The 14,551-nt window shown below is 49.5% G+C and overlaps 1 protein-coding gene across 2 annotated transcripts in view; it reads left to right on the top strand.

Annotated features, from left to right (window-relative positions):
* Positions 1-10,120, top strand: part of FAM167A (family with sequence similarity 167 member A) — a 31,917-nt gene extending 21,797 nt beyond the window's left edge. For both annotated transcript variants that reach the window (XM_084767731.1, XM_084767732.1), the window contains one exon: positions 7,062-10,120. In XM_084767731.1, coding sequence (XP_084623857.1) covers positions 7,062-7,325 — 264 coding nt within the window. In that variant the 3' untranslated portion in view covers positions 7,326-10,120. The remainder of the gene's footprint in view (positions 1-7,061) is intronic.
* The last annotated feature ends 4,431 nt before the right edge of the window (positions 10,121-14,551 follow it).

The following is a 14,551-nucleotide window of genomic DNA, read 5'->3' as shown; positions in this document are numbered from 1 at the left end:
AGCTCAACAGAGGCATAGCGCAGGACAACCACAGGAGGCCAGAGGGGATTTTCCCATCACACCTCATCCCTGTAGTAAGATGAAGACCTTGGGAGGCTGGGCTGTGGAGCTGAGGTAGGTGAGATGGGCTCTGGAGTTCATAGATAGCTCCCTCGAGAGAAGGCAGACATCATCCAGGGACCCGCAGGTGGAGTCCTGCTTAGCAGAGGGGAGAGCACCCAGGACATTTGTGTAGGACAGGTCCCTCCAGGCCTTTAGGGAAGTCCATGCTATAAACCTGGAGCGGTTTGGGGATTTTCTTGAGCACCCACAGCTGACGGTAAAGCAGCTGGCCCAATAACTGGTCATGGGTGGGGTGGAAAAAGCATCCATCTGTAACTAGATTAGACTTATGGTCCCTTCTACTACATCCTACAAGCAGTGTACCTAGTCCTCCCTAATTTGTCACCGTAAAACGGAGGTGACAAGTACCTACCTGTCAGGGTGTTGAGAAAGGAAAATAAAGAAGGTAACCAAAGGCCAGAGTCAGTGCTGTGTGTGCTCCCTCCAGGCACAACACTCCATGCTCACAGCACTCTTGATAGCATTGCCCGTGTGTTACAGGTGAGAGAGCTACTTATCAACATGGGGATTTGAACTCCTATCGGCCCAGCCTCAGAGCACACACTCCAAATGGCTGCCTCATCCACTGTTCATTCAGTCAGTAAGCATGAAGGTGCCTTCTGCTTACTCAACAAATCCTCTCAACTCCTGGCACATGGCTGTGCTCTTCTCCAAAGTCAACTTCGTTTTACCCTCCTTCCAAGAATTTAATTTTTTCACTGTGTATGAGGAGGGGTCTTATGCTTATACACAGGCCAGCCATGGTGATCTCAGGTATCAAAAGGGTTAATTAAGTCTAAGCACGTCTTTAGGATGGATAATCCCTTTCTGACATATATATTATATATTAAATACATATCTAAATCAACATGTGTACATATGATTTATATTATATATTATATATAATATATCATAATATATATTATATATTAAATATATATTTAAATCAATATGTGTGGACCTCTTATGGGGTGTGGTAGTATAACTAGATACAGTGTGTTTGTGGTGGTCGAATCAAAATGAGCATTTCCACTACCCCTTCTGTGGTGGGAACACTCCTCCTTGAGTTATTCTGAAATACATACTAAATTGTTATAGACTAGTTATCTGGGTATCATCAGACTAATAGAACTGGGCTAGGGCTGTACTGCAGTGGTAGAGTGTTTATCTCTCATTCCTGAGGTCATAGGTTCAATCCCCAGTGCTACCAGAAGAGTAGTAGAATGGATTTTCCCTGTCTTGATGCCCATTGCCAAATCTTTTCTCTATTTCCCCATCACCTTCCAGCCTTCAGGGGTCTCTAGTGTTCAACTTTATCAGCTTTCACTAATGAGTAAGAACATGTGGTTTTTGTCTTTCTATGCCTGGCTTATTTTACTTAACACAATGTGTTATCTGGTTCTGTCCACATTGCTGGTTTCACATGAAGGTTTCACAGTTTTAAGGTGGGATAATAAATTGCATTTTTAAACGTCATTCATCCATTGGTGGGCATCCTGGTCAATTCCATGTCTTGGCTATAGTGGACAGTCCTTCAGTAAATATGGAACTACATTAACTGCTCAGGCAGTCAAGATAGTTCAGTGTGTGTGTGTGTGTGTGTGTGTGTGTGTGTGTGTCTGTCTGTCTGTCTGTCTGTCTGCCTGCCTGTCTGTCTGTCTGTCTTGTCTGTGTGTCTGTGTGTCTGTGTATGTGTTTGTGGCTCTGCCTTATGCCTTTACCAGCCTTTCTACTTCCTGTCTCTTTTAACAGGTGAGTAGGTGTCTTGCTGGGGATGTTTGTTTGTTTGTTTGTTTGTTTGTTTGAAACAGGGTCTCACCCTACATCTCAGGCTCGCCAGAATTTCTAACACCTCCCAGGCCAGGCTTGAGCTGGTGTTCTGCCGGTCTCTGCCTCCTACAGGCTGCAGTCACTGGTGTGTGGCCTCATACCCAGTTTTGCTGCCCTTCTGATTTGCATCGCCCCCATCTTTTCCTAAATGTTCCTGCTACTGTCGTCTTGTGAGAGATGTCAACTCAGGTCCCCACCCATCCTCACTTCCTCACGTCTCCTGCTTCTCTCTGTTGGGTGCCCCTTCCAGGCACACCGCCCCCCTTCACACACCAGGTGCTGATGACGTAGGGGAGAGAGGGTAGGGGGCCGCTATCCTTTCCCCTTGTCTACAAAGGGCTCACACCTGCCCAGAGATGTTCACCCTAATAATGGGCTATTTGGGGACTGGAAGCCAGAGCCCCTGGTAGCTCTGAAAGTCCAGCCTCTCATAGAGAAGGAAACAGTTTGTCTGGGGACCCTCAGGTATGAAAACTTGAAACCCTCATCACATCTTTAGAGCTTCACACTTGTCAGGAAGTCCCCAGGAGGGCTTGTAGGGCCCTGGGCGCTCTTCCTAGCCCTGGTCTCTGGTCTGACCCTTCCCAATCCATACGGGCCCAGGAAGGAGACCAGGTCCAACAGAGGAGGCAATAGAACAGGTGCCCTCCTTCCTACTGAAGCAATCCAGGGGACTGGAGCCAGGTTGCCACCTGTCCAGCCCACAGGCTGCAGGCCGCTGGGCTACAGATCACAGGGCCGTCCCCTACTGTGGGGAGAGGCCACTCCCACCTGCAGCTACCTCCTCTCCAGGAACCGCCCACCTCCACCTGAGTCCACAGCTCCCCTGGACACCAGTTCACACTGTGGAGCCTGCTTCTGGGAACCTTTGAGTTTTTCCTTCTACCGGTTCCCAGAAACTCAGGTTTCCATTGAGCAAGACACCTAACCCGTACCACCTGCCTCCTTCCACCCTCATCAGTCCGCCATTCCTAGGGGTAAAACTAAGGTTAAAGCGTGCCGCATTGTTCTGGCTCTACACAGACTCCAACACAATACTGATTATAACAATGGCTGACATTGTACATATCTGATTATAACAATGGCTGACCTTTGAGTGAAGCTAGGCAAACACCCGGGCAGAATACAAAGACTGTTTGCAAGCCTCAAGAATTAGGTCTCGGCTGCCCAACCATGTGGAAATGGAATGCGCCCTGCCCCTTCACACGTGCTGAGATAGTTCCTGGTCCTCACACCCACTTCTTTCCAGCATCCATCAGAGACTGAGACAGCATCCCCAGGAGCCCCAGACTTAGGGACTAGACACATACCTTTCACCTTGATATTCTCTTTCTATCAGTGCTGACTTTTGAACACCGATCGCCAGTCTCCACACCCTTGCAAAACCTTTTCTGTTGCCCGGCAGCTCAGAGTGTGATTATTCCAGCTGCTTTCGCATAGGCGGGTCACATGTTTGTCCATTTGTAGCTGGCTAATGTCACTTAGCATAATGCCCCCCAAGGTTTATGCATGTGTGACAAATGTCCAGTCTCCTCCTTGCTAAGGAGGATAGGATGCGCCCATCTGTCTTGCAGTTGGGGTGTGCAGTTGGGGTCCTTGCCTCCAGCTGTTGTGGGTGAGACTCCTGGTCATATGGTAACCGCTGCGCTTATTCGCGACATCCGGGTGATTTCTGCGGCCTTCATTGTCATATCCCACCCCTCGTAGAGTAAGTGTGAGCTCTACTGTTCTCCTCAAGGGAAGCTCTTGGTGTGATCTTTTCCTGGTAAACTGGGGCGCATTTTTACCTGAGAGCTTTCTCTTCTCGATTCTCCCAGCGGCCTCTCCTCTCAGGCTTTCTTCTTTCATCTCCCCCCTCAGCCTCTCCTCACTCTACAGTGGGCTCCAAAGTCAGGAAATCTCGCCCTTTTTTTTTTTCAGAGCCCTGTAATTACTGTTTAGTTAACTAATCCTACCCTTGAGGGTTTGCCATCTACCTGAAGAAACAGGCCTCAACATCACCAGTGTCTTTGGGCAGCAGAGGAGTTTGAACAACAGTACTGGCTCTCTCACCTCAGGTCCCTGGAGACCCTCTCCCTACGATCCTCCGAAACCCTAACCCTAACCCTAACCCTAACCCTAACCCTAACCCTAACCCTAACCCTAACCCCTAACCCTAACCCTAACCCTAACCCTAACCCTAACCCTAACCCCTAACCCTAACCCTAACCCTGAACAGTGGCATCTCAACCCTTTCAGCAAGCACTGTGCCCAGATTATGGGATTACTGGAAGAACAGACCACACCCCTGAATCCAGCCTGTGCCTGTCTCCCCAGAAGGAGGGCAAGCCACCCTGAGGCAGGGATGGAAAACCAGTACATTATTCTACACCTAGCTTTAGAGGACAGCATTTGACCTATGCTGAATTGAGTCCCCTAGGCTGAAGTCTAGGACCAGTGTCCCAGCCTAGGTGCTCCCGAGAGTCCCACGCTGGCCTAGAGGGAAGTACTTGGCCATGAGTAGCTACCGCCCTGCATTCAGCCAGTGCGGCCTCCATGTAAGGCTTCTTGTCTGGTCTGGAGACCTCTTCTTGGAGACGTTAGTTCAGGAAGCATCAGTGACTGGTTTGGCCAGCTGGAGAGGGGCCCTCCGTGCAGTAGGGTCTCCCCCAGAAGTCTGCTGCCTCCAGATCCTGGGAGAGCCACTGCATGACCCAGATGGGATCAGAATGCCACCATTCCCAGGAGGGCTAGGCCTGAGTTAGTTTCCTCATCTGTAAGACAGATAAATATGATGCCTTTGGCCTGGGGTCGGGGGTCAGGGGAGGGGAGGGGTCTGGAGGGGGAGTAAGGGAAACAGCCCAGGTCACGTGCAGGGAGTCAGAGAGCCAGGGTACAGATCTTGCCATTCATGTTATCCACAGTGACCTGTGTCCTTTCGGCATTGCTAAGGGAATTTAGCCATATGAACTCAGAGAGCATGATGGGAAATGAAATAAACCCCTTACGTGAGCACAAACACAGTATGATCCTGCTCATGTGGGAGGAGGGGGGGACTCATCTGGTTCATAGAGCCAGGCAGTGGATGGAGGGAGGATATGGCAATTCTTTTTTTAATGAGCACATATTTTAGTTGAGAACTATGGAAAAATTCTGGAGATGGGTCGGGGCAATGGTTGCTCGGCCATGCATGTCCTTAACACTGCTGGACTGTGTGCTTCAAAAGGACCAAGAGGAGACATATTATGTAGATCTTACTTTTTTTTTTTTAAAGTTTGGAGTCTTAGCCTTTCACATTTAAGAAAAAAATTTATTGATGTATTTATGTAGTGTGTATGTGTGTGTGTGTGTGTGTGTGTGTGTGTGAGAGAGAGAGAGAGAGAGAGAGAGAGAGAGAGAGAGAGAGAGAGAGAGAAAGGGGGGGGAGAGAGGGACTGAATGCTCACTAATTTTCTTCAAGGGCAATTGCTCTGTATTCCAAACCCAATGGAGAAAGTGAAAATATTTGCATTCATTTGCATAACCATAGGGTACGTGTGTGTGTGTGTGTGTGTGTGTGTGTGTGTGTGTGTGTGTGTGTGTGTGTGTGTGTGTGTGTTTTGGGAGGGGGGCTCCTTTGGTTCCTGTGCACCTGGAAGGCTACAGGGAAGAGTCTGAGGACACAGAGATACTGAAACAATAGCCACTTGCAGGCGTGGGCAGAGTAAATGACAGGCTGGAACTGGCCCTAAGGTCAAGTAGGAACAGCTGGTGGCCTGTCTTAGTGACAGAGCTTTTGCTAATGGGAAACTGCTGCCCGTGAAGCCTAGTGAGGTAACAGCTGCATTCCTTCTCTGTCAAGTCACAGCTGTGAAGCTGAGAGACACCTTGGAGCCCTCCAAGCTCCAGTGTCCTGACTTGCAGAATATAGACCTTCACTGCCGTTACCTCGGGGAGGCTGCGAGGTGCCGGCAGGGCTTGGTGTAGGGACAGCTTTTGAAAAGGGCTGCTGGGAGTTGTTCTCAGCACACCCTTTTCTTAACAGGAAACAGAGATACACAGAGATGCTGAGCACATCATAAACCCTCTACAGGGTCCCCAGGCATTAATCAGCTCTGTACGCTAGGCTCCACTCTACCTAAGAGGCAGAACGGAGTTGTCAGCCTGCGTGTACCCATGGTCGAGCTTCGCTCCCAGGTTTATCACCAAGGGCCTTTTTGACAGTTGACTCTAACCTTCCCATCTGCGACTTGTGGCAAAACAAGAAGTTTACTCCACAGGCGTTCGTAAGGATTAACTCTAGTGTGTTAGTGGCGCCTCAGTCATAGTAAAACGGCTTATAACTATCAGCTCCATTTTATGATTGGCTCTTAGGAGCCTTTATTTAAAAACATAGATCAGTGAGTCATTGCAAGAGATATGATGAAAGGAAAAATTAGCAGGCTGCAGAGTGAGGGGGAATCATTCCTCTTTAATATCGCATGCCCTGGTAGATGGCCAAAGCCCATGTGCATATGGATGGACAGCGCTAACTGCAATCAGGGTTATTAATTACACGAACACACACACACACACACACACACACACACACACACAGGAGGACATGAATTGGAAGAGTGGGAGGGCTCTAGGGAGAGTTGGAGGGAGGTAGTAGATGGACGTGATCACAATACACTGTAAAATGTATGAACTTTCAAATGATAACTACAGCACGTTATGGCAGCCCACATACGTGATCGGGATGTCACAGCAGAAAGCTCCCCTCTGTCCTGCCCATCACATCTCTCCTTCCCACCTAGGACCTGGGGTCTGTTACTCCTCTGCAGTCTCACTCCGCCTGAACCTCCCACCCTGAACACCAATGGGTGGGAATGAACTGGAAGTGACATTAAGGCGGGACTGGCGCGGAGAAAGATTAAACATAGTTGCTAGCCTGGCACAAGGCTTCGTTGGGCAATAACACTTTCCCATGCCATGGCAGTGTCTTGTCACCTCTCTGAGCCAGGAAGTACGCCTGCTGCCAGATGGACCCGCAAACGATCCATGACTTCAGTTAGGATTCCTACTGCTGAGGGCCCTCAGCAGAGCTCACGGAGCTGCACCCGCCAAATGCGCCCTGCTGACTCATGTCTGGCCTCTCGCCCCCCCCCCCCCCCCCCGCCCCTCTCCAGGCAGAGATGCGGCTCCAGGACCAGCAGCTGGCCAGGCAGCTCATGCGCCTCCGTGGAGACATCAGCAAGCTGAAGATCGAGCAGACCTGCCGCCTGCACAGGAGGATGCTCAATGATGCTGCCTTCGAGCTGGAGGAGCGGGATGAGCTGTCCGACCTCTTCTGCGACTCCCCTCTGGCGTCGTCCTTCAGCCTCTCCACACCACTCAAGCTCATTGGCGTCACCAAGATGAACATCAACACCAGAAGGTTCTCTCTCTGCTGAGAAGCCTTGGGGGTGAAGGGGGGGACCAGAGCCAGGGGTGAGAGGAAGAGGGGTCTCAGACCAAGTTACCCAAAGTGGGTCTCCATGATGCCGAGTTAGGGACTTGAAAGGCCCCAGGACCTGATGGGGGGGGCTTCAGCTTTGCATACCTGGGTCTTCATGTTTAATACCCAAAGAGTCTGCAGACACTATGTGAGGCAGGGGTTTCAGCAGCATCCTCGTGGCCATCCCCTCCTATGTCCTAAAATCACTGGTGCTATGATGTTGTACCCCAGAGGGGACCCCTCCCCGCAAAGCTTGTTTTTACAGAAAGCTCTCCTCAAGGGAATCTGGGAAGATGAGATTATATAAGGTGTATCCATCTCTCATGTGCTATTATTACCCTGTGAGTCCTAGCTCTAATTGCCCTTAAGAAGGTGACTCAGCAACCTGGGCAGGGATGTGTGTGCTAGGACAGGAAAATGTAAAGGCATAACAAGATGGCACACAGGAATGCAGGCTTCTCTTTGATGGCCACCAACATCCCTGCCCACTGAACTTCAGCCTTGCTGCTAGAAGGCCGTGCTATTTCCAGCTTGCTCTGTGACACGTGTACCTTGTATACCCCTGGCGGAGCAACCTCGATGCCCAGCTGTCTCCCATCACGACCATTTCAGTTACTTCACTGCCATCCACAACCCCAGGAGAGCACCTAACAACCTACTGGTGACTAAACCAGGCAGATAGGAGACAGATTTCCCACAAGTGAATGCTACCATAGGGGACATCACGGAGACCTCCTGGTGGGACCTGATGATGTCACCTGTATCACCTTATCCTCAACACCAAAGATCCCAGGGATCTCAGAAGCTCATCCTGAACCTCTCCCAAGATGGCCTGACCTAAGCAATGCATTTTAATTGCCCATGACTGTTAGCTAATGTGTTGCTAATTCATTAATACCTGTCTGATTCTTGTCCAGATGGAGAACCAGTTGAGTAAGCCAGGCAGAGTTTGAAGTTTAGTTTTCAAGGTTTTTTTTTTCCCCTAGCAGCAAGCTTGAGATCAGTAAGAGTGTTAAGCTCATCAATTCAAGAAAGACTTGGTACAGCCCACCTGGCCACGTGTAATCCTGTTAATACAAGGTTCTCAGACACTGGGTGTGTCTAGTGAGGCCTGCTCATTAGCAGAGGGGCAAAGTGAAGCCAGGAAAGAGAATGGCTTCCCTCTATTTACCCAGATGCTTAGTGGCTGTAGAATATTAAGGGGTGAAGTCGTTGTGAGTCAGGCCTAGACTGTTCTTTCTCCTTGCCAGTGAACTTGAACTGCAAAACATGGTCCTGATGGCCAATCGCACACGTTGCCAATTTCTCTCTCCCCTCTCTCTCGGCCCAAACTCGTTCATCTCACATGTCAATCAAGGGTATTGGGAGGGAAGAGCATATGCCCAGATGACAGCCTTGGCACGTCTCACTGGTCATAGGCCTGCAGTCTACACTGACCGTTGTCTGTATATAATGTTTCCTCCTCCTGATAATCCCCACGGGCTGTGTCCACCCACGCTACAACACACCCAGGGAGAAGCAGGAATGGCAAGATAACTGAATGGTCTCTTCCTTATGGTTTCAAAGAGCCAGCGGGTTTGTGTTTCTTTCTCTAAAGGTAGAACAAGGTAGCCAAGATTTCTTAAGAGCCCTGAGGTCCAGAGGCCTTGACCCTAGTCCCTTCCTTACTACACAAAGACTACCAAGTCCCAGGAGGCCTTTACCTCCTGCGTCTAGCCACCCTCTAGCTGATACTCACACAGCGTGTCACAGAGAACACACATGAAATAAGGAAGGCCCACCCTGTGTTCTAAAAACAGTGTCAAACTGATTGTAAGAAATGAATCATTAGCCAGGCTTGGCAGTACACATCTTTAGTCTCCACACCCAGGAATGGAGGGAGGGAGATCAGGAGTTCAAGACTAGCCTACCATTCATAGCAAGTTCTCCAGGCCAGCCTGGGCTACATTGAGACTATATCTCAAAAACATTTTTAAAAAAGGAATTTTTGTTTTGTCTTGTTTTTTTACAGTCATTTTACATCGGTCACTACAGTAGCTGAAACACGTTAGTTTAAAACAAAGCAGAGTGACCAGATTGAATGTGGTCTCAGTAACTAAGGATGTGGTCGAACAATTTGTGCTCGGCCAACCCAGCATCTTCTTCCTGCTTTTGTTCTCTGAGGAAACCTTGTCCTAGGAATGGGTTTGACTAGGTTAGGTGTCTCAGCTTAAGTTGTTCATCCCAAGAGACTCTTATTCTGGGATGAGGAGGGGAGGTGGGAAGGGGATGAAGCAAGTGGAAGGGAACACTCTTTTGTTTCCTTACACGCAGCCTAGCACCTGCTAGCTCCCTGCCTTGCATGGTGGGATGTAATCATTAACTGTTCCTTGTGACTGTACAATCCCTGCAGAGATATCTTTAGGTCAGTGGTGACATTAGCAGCCTTCCACAGCCAGCTACCTGGCTTATTAAGTGTACACAGTCCTGTTTGCTGTTTCCTCATTAGCCATTTCCATGCCCCGCGCCCCACGACCCCCTGCCTCAGGTGAGACGCGAAATATCCACTGTGCTGCCACAGGGTCATGTCCAATGCCTTCATGGGCTCAGTAGCAATCACAGAGGCCTAGAGGGCCTCATCCAAGATCTACCCCTGTAGAAATACCAAGTGCTATTACATAATCAATGGACAATTTACAGTTTTATTTTTATGATTATTTGTTTCTATATTACTGTTAGAAAAAAGTGAAATAAACATATTTCAAAAGAAGATATCCAAATAGAGACATTTACTTCATTTTTGCTTGTCATGGTTACAGCATATGCAAGATCTGGACTATAATTGAATGGAAGAAAGGATGGATGGATGGATGGATGGAAGGATGGATGGATGGATGGATGGATGAGTGGGTAGACAGATAGATTCTTGGATTCAAGAATGGGTAATTTGGCTGGGTGTGGTGGTGCACACCTGTAATCCCAGCACTCAGGGAGGCAGAGGCAGGAGGATCTCTGTGAGTTCAAGGCCAGCCTGGTCTACAAAGCGAGTCCAGGACAGCTAAGGCCACACAGAGAAACCAGTTCTTGAAAAACAAACAAACAAAACAAAACAACGAAAGGATAATTTGAAATTAGATGAAGATGTGGAAGGGAGGAAAAGAGTCTCTAGGACTTAAGAAGGGGCCATGTGGAGGTGGTTACCATGGAGTTCCAGCCCGTAGATTGTGTGAACTTACCTCAAGTACTCATCATGCCTGCCTTTGACCAAAGCCACAGCAGATGGGACCCTCTCCCTCCTCTTGTGGCCTTTCCAAGGTGATTCTACGAGGTGATCCTATCACCGCTTTAGGGAGATGTATGCTTCTGATCATATCCGCCTCTCACTCTTAAATGGGAAATCAGCACAAGAGAGCTGTGGAATGTCCTGGAGACTTGGGTGCCAGCTATGCAGTTCCAGAGAAGATCTGGAGATCTTCTCTTCAACATGCCCCAGAGGACCAAGGGTCCCAGGGTAGGCAGGGTCTGTAAATAATACTGTCTTCCTAACCTTAGGAAGGCCATGTCAGAGCTCAAGGTGGATCATGAATTCCATTTTGTGGAACACCTGTCAGCAATTCCAGAAGATTGAGTAGATGTGACTAGACTCTCTCAAAGAGCACGTAGCATGTAATCTGTGGATATGAGGTGAGGGAGTCCAGGGCAGCCTTCAGATGTCCCCACCTAAGGCAAGCATATTGGCACATGTCGGTCCAACAATCATGTTCATGTTGGAATCTGCTAGCTGCTCAGTTCTCACAGCTGGATGCTTCTTGGAAACCTGCTGGTGTTGAGGCCAAATTCCAAAGCTAAAGGCAGAGTGTCGGTAGTGAGTGACTCTGACATCACAGGCTGGTTTTGAGGGCCTTGGAAATTCCTAGTGCCACACAGGAGACAGAAGGTGAGAGGCAGGGGGATTGTTTAATTGCTGAAGTGCTTGTGCAAGCTTGAGGACCAGCACCCACAAAAGAATCTGGACAAGGTGGAGATATGAGGGTCTCGGGTTCGCTGGCTGGTCTACTGAGCCAGTGGCCTCCAGGCTCAGTGAGAAACCCTGTCTCAATAAACAGGGTTAAACGTGACTGAGGGAGATACCAGTCATTGACCTTTAGCCTTCACATGTACATGTAAGTGTATGTGCAACACGCGCACACACACACACACACACACACACACACACACACACAGTGAGGCAGTAAGCCCTGTAGAGAGAGACTGCTCTAACTGGTAAAAATCTCTCTACATGTATGGTTCTCTGAGAAGATGGTGTTACAATTATGTCATAACCATGAATAGACCAGGGCAAAGGGCTAGCAACAGAGAGACAAGGACACAGACTGAAGGAAGGATGTGTCCTCTGGGAGAGGGATGGGGGAGTGAAGCCAGGACTGCCTAGGGAGCCACAGGAGCTAGCAGCAGCTCTTACTGGCTTCTTGGGCCTCAGGAGTTCAGATTTTCTTTGGGTTGTGTAGGAAACCAGCTGGGCTTCATTATGCTGGGTCAACTGTCTAAATATGCTCTAGGGGTTTGTCACCAGCCTGCCCTGCAGCCTCCACATCCCAGACCCTGAGTCTCACTGGCCTTCTGGATGCTGAGGAAGAGGAATTGATTCCATAGCCTTTCCTGCTTCTCATTGAATACAGAGGATTTCCCACTCCCCACTTCCCGCTATTCATGCTCCACATCAGAACCCTGTCTAGGGTTGTGCTGGCTTTGGGGAAAGGCTGGGCTGCTGCTACCCTGAGGAAAAACGATGGCATGCAGCAGAGCCACTGCGGTTGTGCACACAGGGCGCCCCCCACCAGGCACCTCTCTGATGGGAGCTGCTCAGGCAGAAGGCTACAGATTCTGCTATTGTTTAGATACCCTGTTCCTAGGCACAAAGCACATGGCTATAGAGCCTAGCCTACAGGGATAGCCTGGAGGAAGGAAACCTCAGAAGAGCATAAAGGCACCGGAAGTGGTGGCCCCACCTGTCACGAGGAGGTGAGTCCTGCCACAGCAGCGACAGCAGCAAGACTCCGGAGGCTCTGCTTCTCAAGCTGTTTCTAAGCCATCTGTTAGGAAGAAAGTCCCACATTGCTTCTGCTTCTTGCCCATTCCAGAGGTAAAGAGGCACGCTTGCCACGCCACGGAGCGGGATAAATCTCCAGAGAAAATGAGCAAGAAATGCCAAGCCAGGCTCCTGCTCCCTCCAGTAAGCTCCCCTGCCAGGTGGACTCTGGCTAGGCCTGAGAGTGTCTCACAAAGTCATTGCCTCGCCAAGCCTGCTGGGAAGTTTTGCTAGGCGCTCATGGTGGGACACATACTTCACCTGCCCACTGAGGTGGGTCAAGTACGCAGTTGGGAAAAGGGGAGCTGCTCCGAGACTTCCAGAAAGGAAAAGGGGAGGGGGAGGGGAGAACGGAGAGCTTCTGGAACCACACGAAGGGCTGAGCAGGGGAGCCAGGGAAGACTGCCAATGGAAGTGATTTCTCAGAGCTCTGCTCACTGGTGTGTGGCCTCACGAGGACTATGGGTGATAAGCAAGCTTCTCTGAAGGCCAGTGGAGCTCATAGGCTTGGGAGTCTCCTACAGGGTGGCTGGGTCCATGAGTTCCTCGGGAACCATTGCTAGGCTCCACCTTGGCTCTGTCCTGGGCCTGCTGTAGCCACTGGGAAAATAATAGCCATATTGGGCATTGCAAGCTGGACTTCATTCTCCTAGGTTCAGATGCTGAAGCATTGAGGACCTCAGAATAGATGACTCTGGAAATGAAGCCTTCATGGGGGCAACAGGCTCAGGTGAAGTCATAAGCATAGCTGGTATCTTTCTTTTTCAAAGGTGATTAAGACACAGACACACAAGCAGAAGGTGGCCACATGAGGACACGGGGGTAAGATGGCCATTGTTAACCCAGAAGAGAGGCTTCGGGAGGGGCTGGCCCTGCTCACACTCGGACTTCTGGCTTTCAGAATCATGACAATAGGAATTATTGTTCGAGCCACCCACTCTGAGGTATGTGTGATAACAACTGTTTTGGTTAGTTTTTAACTCTCAACCTGACTTAACTGATAGCCTGACTGAGTAACTGTGTTTTATCAGGTCTATGGGCATGGTCCGTAGGAGGATTGTCTGGATTGTTAATTGATGTAGAAAGCTCAGGCTCATTGTGAGAGGTGCTATTCCAAATCTAGGCATGGGGTGTGAGCTATTGGACAGCAGAGAGTTAGCAAGCAAGCAGACAGCATGGGTACATTCACTTCTCCCCGCCCCTTGACTGTGATTGGGTTCCTGCCTTGACTTCCACAAAATGACAGACTGTGACCTGGAATTGTAAGTCGGTAACCAAGTGCAAGGCCACGAACATCCAAGTAGTTAGGAATCTTCCATCAGCTGCAGCTACAAGGGCTACTTAGTAAAAGGACTTGCCATGCGCTGCGTCAATCTCTCCCTGGCAGGCAGCAGGACAGTGTGGCTGGGTGTGAGAAGAAAAGATCACAACCTCTGCTAGTGGGGTTAACTTCTTCCGTGAAATTTAAAATGTGTATGGCATCAGTTCAGCAATTCATTACGTGATACATAAATCGGGAGGACACACGAAATACACAAAAGCAAACAAGTAGGCAGCCAGCTTTTGTCTGCAGACATGGTGCTGGCTTGTGCCTGCTGTGGTCCTCGGTTGTGCTAGACGGGACTGGAGCCCAGGCTGTGTTCTTCTGGGAGACAGCCCAGACACATTCTATTTGGCCCCAGCAGGAGGTGTCTGCAAAGGCCAGTCAGTCTTCCAGTAAAAGGATGAGCCCCCGGTTTTCTATTCAGAGCTATGCTCCACAGGGCAGCCCTTGCCAGAAGCCCAAGAACACACAAGATAGGGAATAAGAGAGGAAGGAAAAGGTGGGAAGGGACAGATGATGTGACCTAGGGATGCTGAAGAACGGGAATAAGAAAAATGCAAAAGATAGGAGGGAAGGAGCCCTCTAATGATGAAAACTGGTAAAACTGGTCCTAAATCTCAGATCATGAACTGGCCTTTCCTGCCTGCTCTGCCATCTCCCTTCTCTCCTGTAAATAATGTTCTGGCCAATTCTAAGAATAGGGTCTAGAAATCATAGACCCTCTAGAGTTTGAGGCTCAAGGGACAGTAGTGGATAGCAGACCCAGCCACTTAGCAGGAGACCCCCAGGC

The sequence above is a fragment of the Acomys minous genome (assembly GCF_964271855.1).
Source record: "Acomys minous genome assembly, chromosome: 18".
NCBI lineage: Eukaryota > Metazoa > Chordata > Mammalia > Rodentia > Muridae > Acomys > Acomys minous.
Note: the sequence above shows the minus strand (reverse complement) of the source record. Positions and strands in the feature narration are given on the sequence as shown.